The following is a 12786-nucleotide window of genomic DNA, read 5'->3' as shown; positions in this document are numbered from 1 at the left end:
TTGGGGTACTTGGACTCGGACTGCAATTATGAATGAATTTGGATTCAGATGGACTTGGGTGGACTCGGACTTGAACTGCAATTATGAATGAACTTGGACTCTGACATTTTGAACACAGAAATCCACGTCATGTGAAAAATGAAAGAGAAAAAGTAAAAACATAAAATTAAGATAAAAAGACATTAATAAATGTCTCCTCCTCAGAATCAGTTGGTTTAAGACTAGGACTCTACTCAGACTTGACAAGGTAGACTCAGAACCAGCACTTGTAATTTATATGGTAAATTAACTATCAGTGCATGTCAATGCGTTGGTAAAGGAGAAATGGGCAGGAACAAAGATCTGAGTGGCTTTGACAAAGGCCAAATTGTTGTGACCAGACAACTGTATCAGAGCATCTCTGAAACTGTGAGGCTTGTGGGTTGCTCCTGGTCCGCATTTGTGAGAACCTATCAACAGTGGTCCGAGGAGAGTCAAAACAGAAATTGGAGGCATCCAAGGCTCATCGATGGTAGAAGGTCTATGTGGAGATCATTTTAATGATGGGCCTGTGTAGGTGCAGACTGGTCAGAGTGCCCATGATGAACACAAGCAATAGAACTGAACCTGTTTTCTTTCTCATCACGTTTACTTGGATGTAATGGCACCAGGATACACTGTGAGAAGATGACAAGTTGGTTGAGGGACTGTCATGCTGTCATGAAACCCTGTTTCCGGCCATCCGTGTGGACATCAGTCACCTACCTGACACTACATGCCACCTACCTAAACTTCATTGCAAACCAGGTACACCCTTCATGGCAATGGTATTCCCTGATGGCAGTGGCCTCTTTCAGCAGGATATTGTGCACTGCTACACTGCACACGTTCAGGAATGGTTTATAGAATCATAATGACGAGTTCATTTTGTTGTCCAGATCTCCAACTTCTTCAGATGTTAATCTGATTGAACGTCTGTGCTGGACCAACCAGTCCAATCCATGGTGGCTCGACCTCACAACTTAAGGACACGAAGGATCTACTGCTAATGTCTTGGTGTCAGACAACTGCACACCTTCAGGGGTCTGGTAGAGTCCATCACTCAGCAGGCCAGTACTGTTTTAGCAGCACAAGGAGGACCAGCTGCATTTTAGACAGATGGTCATACTGTTTTAGCTAAACTGTGTATGTTTGTAGTATACAAGTGCACATTCAGTAAAATTAAGCTCACTTCTTTTTCACAAGGGGTTTCAAGGAGCTTCCCCTTGCAAGAGCTCGTTTTCTATCAGGTGCTATGTGTGTTTCAGTCGCAGATGTTCCGGCTGACCTGTGCTTAGCCCTTATCCTACCTCCCCATGTCACTTCTCATCTTTTAAACATTCAATTTCTCTTTCATTCTCTTTATCCTCTTAATGTGTCAGTAGGAAGACTTAGCTATTGTTTGAGCTTAGCGCTTGAGGCCTAGTGAGGCCATTAGCCTAGCAGCAAGTCTCAAACAGCTAAATTACCCTCTTTCTCTTCCTGTCTCATCCCTATTTTTAAAGTAATAACACAAGGAAAATGTCCCCTCTTTTCTTCCATTCGATGCCATCCTCCACTTTGGGAAGGGAGCGATTCAGAGGGGACAAAGATGAACTGTGAGAGGCAGGGGTTTAAAATAAGTGATAGGTGGATGGGGAGGAGGGAAATTGGAAGGCGCCCTTGGCGCAATACAATAAAAACATCCAGTAATTTTCAGCGACTCCCTACTCTTCTCTGTATCAAATCAGACATGCTCAGCCGGTGAGGTGTACTCACTCGTTCTTTTATACCCTCCTTTCTTTCCCTCCCTCTGTGTCACAAAAAGATTATTGATGTCTGCTAACCCATTTCAGAAATCACATATAAATGGAAAAAAGGTTACATACAATAAAATCATTAAAGCTGTGCAAGGAATTAAATAAGCTTGTTAAAGTTATCGCAAAGAATGTGTCGTTGTGGTGTTCATTTTTACAGACAATACAAGTATAGTGTCGAGGGTGTCGCATTTACTAAGCTCATACGTAAAACTGAGTAAAATGTGAAAATAAAGCCTCATCTTCAATACAGTAATCTTCAATAACCTGACCTCTAAATGGTGCATTAGGTACTATGTACCCTTAGGGTGTTACTATGAACCTTTTTGTGGTAAATAAGGTCCAAAGTTGTCCCTTTATTGGTATTGCTTCAATGACCGGCTGTTGTACACATAAAGGTACAATTTAAGACATTTTTTGAGAGTTATGGTTCATATTCTGCTCCAATAGCCTCCACAGCTATTGAAATATTCCAGCATTTTTTTTTTCTTGCTATCTCCATTTTGAAAAACTGGTCCTCTCTTGCCATTTGTTAAAATTTATTTTTAGACATTTTTGACAGTAATTTAATCAACTCACTCATTCTCATTCATATATGTTCAAGTGATGATGAACACCTACATTTCTTATATCTGGATTTCTGCATTGCAATTGTGACTTTTTTTCTCACAATTCTGCGGGAAAATGTCAGAATCATGTGATATAAACTCACAATTGCAAAAATTGTGAGATCGAGATCGCAGGAAAAAAAGACAGAACTGCAAGATGTAAACCTAAAATTCTAAAAAAAAGAAGAAAAAAAAGAAGAATTAGAAATCAGAGTTGCTAGGTAAACCCAAAATTCTGATTTTAAAAAAATCTGAATTGCAAGATAAGATATCAGTTGTGAAGTGAAAAGTCACAATTACCTTTTTTTTTCTTCCATGGCAGGAAAAAAAAACAGAACTGCAAGATGTAAAAAAAAAAAAACAATTATGAAATGTAAACTCAAAATTCTGAGAAAAAAACTAAATTGTGAGACGTAAACTGAATTGTGAGAGGAAAAAAAGGTCAGAATTCTGAGTTAACATCTTGCAATTCTGAGTTCATTTTGTGCAAGTTTATATCTCGCAATTCAGTCAGACCCTGTGCTGTTTACATGACAACTGACTATATGCCACTGTCTTATTCAGATTTCTTTGAACTAGAATATTGGCATAATCTGGTTATATAAAATATAAAGCCTCCAAGTGTTGCTATGTAAAATTCAGCCAGTTATCGGCCTACAATCCGTAGTGAAAGAGGAAAAAAGTTCTGCAGTCAGTGCACTGAGCCAGAGTCCATCTAGGCCAGGGTTCCTCAAATCTTGCCCTGGAGGGCCTATGTGCTGCAGAGTTTAGCTCCAACCCTGATCAAACTCACCTAGCTGTGATTTTCTAATGATCCTGAAGACATTGATTAGTATGCTCAGGTGTGTTTGATTAGGGTTAGAGCTAAACTCTGCAGGAAAGTGGATCTCGTGGGCCAGATTTGAGGATCCCTGATCTAGGCTAATAAGGACGGACATGCCAGTGCGTTTGTGTCATTCGGTCCCGAAACTGAATTATCCTGATTTAGAGCACAGAGAGTACTAACATGAGGTAAAACAATGAACGATATGAGCCCAATATGAGAGAAAGCTGATGACACGAGGCTTAAACGTGCAGCAGACCCACACACCTCCCAGACTGTCCCACACTTAGCAATGAGAGCAAGCAAAGGCTTTGATCTCTATCTTAGCTGCTCCAGGAAATGAGCTCCGTATTAAAATCCTCCATGACACACGACCCCAGAGCTGAGCACAGCACGCTGTAAAAACAAAAACACAAATCCCTCGCGCACACACACCGACACATCTGAGCACTCTGCACTCGACAGGAAATTAAAAACCTTTTAAAATTACCCGTAAACCACAGAGGCTCCGAAATGAGAAAATAATCACTGATTGTTCGCAGCGTTTTAAAGTGGACCGGTGAAGAATTTGACGACGGCTCTCAGTCTTTCGCGCCTGATAACTTCTTTAATTTCATAGGAGTCGTCGTGCACGCGCACACTCTCACGCTCTCCACAGTATTTTCCAAAACTATATGCAAATAAATGTAAGCCCCATTGCAAATAGAGGTCAATCATTTAAATATGGAGGGTACTCTTTTTAATAAATAGATACAATTAAGAGAGACCAATATAGTTCAGAAAGGACCCTTCAGACCAGTGTGCAGTGCAAATTTTCACAACATATTACCATAATCAATTTGAAACGTTGAATAAATAACTAGATATTTTTTAATTATCATATAAAGTTGTTTTAGTAACGTTTAGGCACAGTGTAGCATATCACATTGTGTTTCATGCTGAATACAGAATAGTGCACTTGGAATCAGTCTAGTCTTATTCAAATCATTAACCTGCCCTGTATAAAATAGTATAATTAGCCTACTTGAAAAGCTCTGTGGGTGATGTAAATAATCAGAATATTAATGAGTCACTAATTATCACTGTTTAAATGCATTCAGTGAATCATTCACACATGGTAGCAGCGTCTAATTATTTCTGGGAAAAAATCGTTTTGAGAGTTGTGAAAATTACCTGATCTGGGACCTTTACAGTGCGTGCCATTGTCTATCCCTCACAGCCTCGTTTTAATCTGCATTAGATTTAATATGGCGTCTAATATACAGTAGCCTATATCACTTCATTATATACAAAATATTAAAGCCAGTGGCAACTGCAAACAAATGCTGTGAACATAACTTCATTTTGTTGATTTTAGTTGATGTATGAAGCCTATCAAGCATGAAGAGTGTATATTTATTTAAGGAAAATGCCATTTGCATTCATATTTTGTTATAGGCCTAATGCAAAGACGTTTTAAATGTGACTTAAGTATAAATCTTGGAGTCCATGTATTTGAAGAATTATTTTTACATTTGCATTTAAGTCTGCATTGTTTGCAGATTTAGCAGATTTGGCTACACATTTTTTAAGTTACTACATTCAGAACTTCTACTTGTTGAAACAAAAATATAAGAAAAAACCCAATTATAAACCAGAAGTTTTCACTGCTTACTTTTAATTAATATTATTATTAATCAGATTCTGAATCATTCAACTGTGTTACAACAGTCACTCATTGTTTGTGGATACCTTAAAAAAACCCTCAGTGACTTCTCTTATAAAATATCATTTATTCACTTTAACTTTTTTATGTATTTATTGATTTATTTTTGTAACTTTAAAAACAATTTATTCTTTTTGAAAGTGTGACACTTCTAGTCCAGTGTGCAAGGACATCATTTATGAATCATAACCTACTAAAATTGGCTAGTGAGTGTATGCCCATCATTGTTGATGTTCACTCACAATTTTAAGAAGAACCTCTAAATTAAAAGCCGTAAAAACAGTTTATGCCTCTTTGAAATATATAGCTCAATTACAATGCAAAGTAGCCTGATATTACTCAGGAACTTTTAAGCTATAGACAAACAAACCGAGAAAGGCACTGCGGGTTACAGCCACCTCTTTCTGAACCCTCCTGCATGTGGAGTACCCATGCAGGAGTCCTGGTGTCATGTCCCAGATGACTGTGCATGCAATCAACTTCTGTATCAGTTACAGACAAGGGAACTAAATATAGTCTGAGTCGGACAACAACATGCACATCTAAATCTCATAGACATCGGCTCACTAGAGAATCTCCAGTTGTACGCTGTCCTTCTGTCAGCTGTTAACTAATCCTGATTGCTTTGTTGTGGCATGATTCACGTCTGCGCAAGAAGGGTGAGTTACCGGGCCTTCGCTGCAGTGTGTGTGAATTTCATATTTCCTTTCACCGGATTATTGTAATGCAATAATCTGGACATTTAAATGAGGGACTTCTGCTTTTGAATAATTTGATAGTTAACTTTTTGCCAGGTTAACTGATATAATTTCCTTGAATGTTGCTTATAACACTGAGATCAATGACAAGTAAGAGTGTCCATGATAAAGAAAAGGGTAACATCTTTTTTTTTTATGTAAACACATGTGCCAAGTTCTTAGAAATGCAATCTTTAAATTCATATTGGTTTTATATGGTTTTCTACAGTGCATGTGCATATATGCATCTCATTATTTAAAAAAAATGTTTTATATATTTTTCAAGGTATAAAAAGTATTTTTACAAACATCATGAATTATTAATTCATGAATAGGCTACTAGGGTTTTGGGGAGTTGCACCACCATATCACAACCTAAACAAACCCTGTCATATAAAGGTCAGGTTATCTGATATTTTAAGAGACTTATCGACCTCTATAAACACGTTATAATGTCAGAGTCTGCATGTGTCCTGCATGTTTAAATGTTTAAATGTTAAAATAACAATATAAAATTAAAATGTATAATTATAATAATTAATTAAATTAATTAATTAAAATATTAATAATAATAACAGCCAACAATGTCAAACTACTTTATGTTATCTAAGTTTTTTTAATACAGAAATTTACATCATTGACCCAGAGAAATAATGCAACGGTTCTCAACATTCTTCAAAAATGAGTTTCCAGAAAGTGGTTTTCACAGCAATGCCATTAAAGAATAATTTTTGGTTTCCCAAAGAACCTTTTAGTGAACAGTTTTTAAAGGATCCATTTTTTTTATTAGTGTAAAAACTGCTTCCACTGTAAAGAACCTTTTGTGCGATGGAAAGAGTCAATGGATGTTAAAAGCTCTTCATGGAACCACTAGGGGGCCCTGGTAAATCCTGAAATTAATATAATCTAACATAATCTAAATTGAAATGCCTAAAAAACACTAAAGATGTATGTGAATATTGAATTACTTCAATAATAATTTATTCATTCCAATGACAACAAAAGTGGAAAAGGTTGGTCAAAAAAGTACATTTACTCACAGTTACCACCAACCGCACCATGCAGATGCCATTTTTATTTTTTAGCTCATCTGTCATGGAATCAAACACATAAGATAGTGGTATCATCAGATCAATCAGATGACTGTATCTCAGCAGACAGGATGTGACACTATCATTGAATTCGGACGTGCCTCGTTGCTGTCCTACCTGAGTATACAGCATGTAGAGCAGCTTTCAGACACAGCCATTGACATCATTTATTAACTGAAGTATCTGATCTTAAATTTTCTTTTTATTCCCAAGGACTTGGACCTACAATCACTGAGTATGGATTACCAGTGACAGTTTATCCATGGCATGTAATGTGACCTAGACATCTAAAATGAGTGGGTACTAAAGAGAGACAAATTTTGGACATTGACATGGTAGATTTACCTGCCTATTGAGGGCAGATTGTTGTAATTAAAGGTAATGGGATTGTCAGATAAAGCTGTGATTGGCTGAGGCCTGAACAGTCCTGACCCATTGGTGCGTGAGGCCTATCTGATGGCATTTGACTATATCAACTATGTGATGGCCAAACCAGGCATCCCGGTGAACCCAGCACCATCTCGTGCCACGGCCTCCCTGCGCCACGCTGGAGATGAGCTGCTCATTCGCTTCCCCATCTTCTTTCGCCGCTGGCCGCATGTTTTCCAGGACGTGACGGACTGAACGGCCTGCTCGACCCTTATTTCCATTCTGGATGAGCACTTTGCACCCACACGACATAGAGAGCTCGCCTGGAGCGCAGTTCTGTCCGTCTTTGTTCTTTCTGGACAACTGGTGCTGCATTGCCAGGAAAGTGGCATGTCTGATATCCCGCCCCGGATTCAGGAGTGCGTGGGCAGCTACGTAGAGAGGGTCATCTGCCCAGAGATCAGGGACAGAGGGGGATGGGTAAGTGTCAAGGGTCAAAGGAGGTCTCTTCTCGCTAAGCCTCAGGACTCATTCGGTTCCATTCTGAATCATTATAATGATTCATTATTGTCGCCAGATGCTAGCTGAATCAGGTGCTTCAAAAAGTGAAATCTGGGCTTGCAAGATGTTTCAAGACGTTTCCTGCGCAACTGGAACAGCACATTGAAATATTTTGGAACATTAGATTGTGCTATTAGTGTAATGCACTGTAACCAGTATATTTCCCTGCAAAATAAGCACAGAAAATGCACAAGGAAAAAAAAGACATTATATAATATGGCGGACATTGCTAAAGGCATTTCACAGTCTTTTCCCTGCAGATGCAGATTAGGTGAACCAATAAAATTGGTTACTGCCATGATTTCAGCAAAAATTTACCACTCACGTTTACTCATATTTCATCTTCGATACTTATTTTATGAATTTCTAATATTGTGTACTGCTCTCAGTCAGGTTTTATCCGTGGTTTCGGCGAGAAGCAGCAGTGAGTGTTGGGAAGAAAAACTTAGACAACAGCGCTATCTGCTGAGAACATGTAACAAGGACACTCATGATTCGCTCGGTTTGTGGTAAGATTAAGATAACATATTTCAGTATTACTAGTTTTGAAGCTATGGACACTAATTGTTATGTCACTGCTAAGAATAAACCCCCCTTGTTAATAATCACCATGTTGCCACCACTTGTTTTCAGTTTGAAGGGCTCTAATTATGCCGGCCAAATATCCAATTATGAGCTGTTTATTATACTGAAGCTAATATTTATGTAATATACACATGACTGATGCATTTCTCATTATCTCAATATTATTTGATATCGTTCACTCTAAAATTAATATTCTGTCATTTACTCACTATCATGTCCTTCCAAATCTGTAAGACTATATTTCTTTTGCGAAACATAAAACTAGATCATTTAAGAAATGTGTGTTTTTGTTCATACAGTGGATACTTTTTCATATGATCATATTTTGTGTTGTACAGGTTTAGGAAAGACATGAGTGAGTAAAGATTCTTAAATGTTTGAAATTAGCTTTCTAGACATAAATTGTAGTTTTTTTTTTCTTTTTGTGCTTGTTTATAAAAAATAAATAAATTTATTAAAGAATATTAAATCAATGATCTCCATGCCAAGCAGCCACCATGTTAGATTGTCCAGAATTATGATACATAAAAATACAAGATCAACTCTATAATTACACATTTCTGGTCACTACTGAAATCTCATTTATGTTACTAGGTTTAATAACCTTAACATTAATAGCAGACACATTTTAAAACATTTATATATATGTATAAAACGTATTCGTCGTTCATAGATCCAATTTACACAACTTGAAATGTTCAAACGCATTAACCAATATTTGTAGCATGCCATAAATATTAATTTTTATTTGTTACCAGCACTAGCCTTAACGCACTATTAGAAGAATGGTAAACCTTGCATATGTGGATGTTATATAATTGGTGACCATTGAAACTTATGACTGGTAACGCAAATAAACTTTCTGCATGTGATCAGTTAGATCATGTGATGTCTAAAGGCAATCTCAACTGGTTTGACAAGGATCTGTCAGTGTATGTGACCAGTGAAGAATGAGGATGGGTTCAAATAATTGGTTCATTCATATTTGCAAAGTGAAAATTAAGGAAATGAAGAGGGAGACATTTTAACAGAAGAAAAAACCTTTAATGACATCTGTACAAACAAGAGGCAAGAACAGAAAAAGAAAACTGAGCTTTGGATGTTTTTTTCCTTGTAAATGAGCAAAATTATACAGACTGGAAAACACGTATATTAAGAGACTTAAGCCAGCTCTTCCTCTCCCTCCTCCTCAAACTCGCCCTCCTCCTCTGCGGTGGCATCCTGGTACTGCTGGTACTCGGACACCAGGTCGTTCATGTTGCTCTCGGCCTCGGTGAACTCCATCTCATCCATACCTTCTCCTGTGTACCAATGCAGGAAAGCCTTGCGCCTGAACATAGCCGTGAACTGCTCTGAGATTCTCTTGAACAGCTCCTGGATGGCCGTGCTGTTGCCGATGAAGGTGGCGGCCATCTTGAGTCCCCTGGGAGGGATGTCGCACACAGCGGTCTTGACGTTGTTGGGGATCCATTCAACGAAGTAGCTGCTGTTCTTGTTCTGAACGTTGAGCATCTGCTCATCCACCTCCTTCATGGACATGCGGCCGCGGAAGATGGCGGCGACTGTGAGGTAGCGGCCGTGACGCGGGTCGCAGGCGGCCATCATGTTCTTGGCGTCGAACATCTGCTGCGTGAGCTCCGGTACGGTTAGAGCGCGGTACTGCTGGCTCCCCCTGCTGGTGAGAGGAGCGAAGCCAGGCATGAAGAAGTGGAGACGGGGGAAGGGCACCATATTTACGGCCAGCTTGCGCAGATCTGCGTTGAGCTGGCCAGGGAACCTGAGGCAGGTGGTGACTCCGCTCATTGTGGCGGAGACGAGGTGGTTGAGGTCACCGTATGAAGGTGTGGGGAGTTTGAGGGTGCGGAAACAAATGTCGTACAGAGCTTCGTTGTCAATACAGTAGGTCTCGTCTGTGTTTTCGACCAGCTGGTGGACAGACAGCGTGGCATTGTATGGCTCTACAACAGTGTCGGACACCTTGGGCGAAGGCACCACGCTGAAGGTGTTCATGATGCGGTCGGGATACTCTTCACGGATCTTGCTGATGAGGAGGGTGCCCATGCCAGAGCCGGTGCCTCCACCGAGAGAGTGGGTGAGCTGGAAGCCTTGCAGGCAATCACAGCTCTCAGCCTCTTTACGAACCACATCCAGGACAGAGTCTACCAGCTCCGCTCCCTCGGTGTAGTGGCCTTTAGCCCAATTGTTTCCAGCACCACTCTGACCTGTTGCAATAGGCGAAGTATTACATTTTCACAACTTTATTTTTAACATTAATAGCATTTAATTAGATTAACAACAATACTTACCAAAAACAAAGTTGTCTGGCCTGAAGATCTGACCGAACGGTCCGGATCTCACGGAGTCCATGGTACCAGGCTCCAAATCCACCAACACAGCACGGGGCACATATTTGCCTCCTAAAAGAATACAAAACGTGGTTAAAATACAAAATGGTTTACCCTGCGTAACAGCTGCGCTCACTTAGTAGTATTGCTGTGGACATACCTGATGCCTCATTGTAATAGACATTGATCCGGTCAAGCTGGAGGTCGCTGTCACCATGATACGAGCCGGTGGGATCAATACCATGCTCATCACTGATAACCTCCCAGAACTAAAGGATATAATAGATAACAATATAAAGGACTGGAATTCAGAATATTGAATGTAAAACTAAAGGGAACAATTAATGACAATTATATTCATGCATACCAACGTATTGATTTATACTGTGAACTGAAATTTCACTAAAGCGGTGCTTTTCAAATATTCACCGCGTGGGGCACACAAAAGGCGACAACGGTCCACAAACTCCCACGCACGTTTCGCTTCAGCATGCTGTTTGTACATCTAATGCGCGTTTTAACATTTTTAATTCGTTTAGAATGCGTCACAAAGCGGCAGACAATCGATGTTCTTTGAACTCTTCCCGCGCAAAACTCGCGCGCGCGGCACGCCGGTTGGCTGAGATCCATTTCCGGCGCCGTTACGAACTACTCGATTTATTGGGGCCCAATTTTTGTTTTTAAAGATATATAAATATATTTGAACTAGCAAGTCGAAGCTATCTTTAGTCTGGTGATATCGAATGTAATTATTCCATTAAAGCCCGTCGCCCGTTCAGCCCGTGGTCGGCGGTTAGTCCTTCTGTCGCAGTGCAGTGAACCGCACAAAGCGAGGCTCCACACAGACGCCGGGACAACGAGCAGACGGCACCAACATGTAGATATATTCCGTTAACTACTACTACTACTACATTTCGTCGTCTTTTTCAATTTTCCAAGCGTCTGTAATCAAATATAACTCGAAAGACAGACTTGTACTAAATTTAATTCAAACCAGATCAGAGCATCCGCTTTAGGCGGCACGTAATCGACTGCGTACATGAGAGGAAATATAAACAATAGATCAAATAATCAAATATCTCTAATTAAAGGCCGTATCTAGTGTTCTATGTACTCTAAAACGAGCAGTTTTGTTGGATTATGATGTAAAGAAATAGACAGACCTTGGCTCCGATCTGGTTGCCGCATTGTCCGGCTTGAAGATGCACGATTTCCCTCATTTTTACTCTTCAAGAAGATGATTTGAGAACGTGGTAAGCCTTTTTCTTTCTTCAACTGGGTGTGACCGGAGACTTCCCCCGTATAAATAGACTCCGCGTCCCCCGCCCCGGACACGAGGTTAGTGTGCATGTATCAGCTCGCCATTAGCTGTTTTCGAAGAGCCCGCCCAAATCTGTCGTTCTGCCCAATCACAGTCGAGACCGAGAATGCTGATTGGCCCTCATCGACTGTCAGTCAAAGGTTTCTAATGGGGATTCACATTGACTTTCACACAGCGGCCGTGTTGCAGTAAATGACATTAGATACATTCTACAGAGACATTAATTGGACACACCCTGTCTCTCTTCACACCTTTCTAATAGTTCCATTCATAGACAAACACATCCTGCAATCATTTCCAAATTGCATGACCCTTTGTCCAAAAGAAGTAGACTTTATCATATTTTAAAAATGAGTACTTATTACGGAAACAATATGCTTCCAAATATATATTTAAGTTAATTTATTTTAAATGTAATTGCAACTTAACACTACAAATGTGTTACATGACAAAAAGGTTTCAACAGAAACGTTATTATATTTCTATATACTATATTTTAGCTTACCATAAATGCAGTATATTCAGTACCATATTTCAAAAGACAAATTGTAGAAAAAAGTTTCAGCTCACACTCAATTAATTCACTTGTTAAAATAGTCTTTAGCACTTTAAAAGATTAATAAAACAATGATTTAAATTGTACTGTAATGTAAAACTTATAATTTGACATTATTACAAAGTGCACTTTCTAAAATTAAACAGGAAAGTCATGAAAGTCCATCCTTCCAGTATTTATATATTTTCTGCAAGTACAGTTTGTAAAAAAAACATATACTTTTAAGATTTGCAGTACATTACAGCACAATTAAGTGCACTTCTTTTTACAA

At 39.3% G+C, this 12786-nt stretch overlaps 1 protein-coding gene and 1 pseudogene across 1 annotated transcript; one reads left to right on the top strand and one right to left on the bottom strand.

Annotated features, from left to right (window-relative positions):
- Positions 1 to 7115: 7115 nt before the first annotated feature.
- Positions 7116 to 8136, top strand: LOC107563846 (apoptosis regulator Bcl-2-like; annotated as a pseudogene).
- Positions 8137 to 9315: 1179 nt separating this feature from the next.
- LOC107563839 (tubulin beta-1 chain-like) lies at positions 9316 to 11937 on the bottom strand. Its single transcript, XM_016248810.1, has 4 exons — positions 11802 to 11937; positions 10799 to 10907; positions 10600 to 10710; positions 9316 to 10515 (listed from the first exon to the last, which is right to left on the bottom strand). Exons 1-4 carry the CDS (start codon positions 11856 to 11858, stop codon positions 9455 to 9457), a joined length of 1338 nt encoding a protein of 445 aa, XP_016104296.1. The 5' UTR covers positions 11859 to 11937; the 3' UTR covers positions 9316 to 9454.
- Positions 11938 to 12786: the final 849 nt, after the last annotated feature.

This window comes from Sinocyclocheilus grahami, unplaced genomic scaffold, assembly GCF_001515645.1.
Source record: "Sinocyclocheilus grahami isolate Dianchi unplaced genomic scaffold, SAMN03320097.WGS_v1.1 scaffold892.1, whole genome shotgun sequence".
Lineage (NCBI taxonomy): Eukaryota > Metazoa > Chordata > Actinopteri > Cypriniformes > Cyprinidae > Sinocyclocheilus > Sinocyclocheilus grahami.
This window is presented reverse-complemented; position numbering and strand designations above follow the sequence as displayed.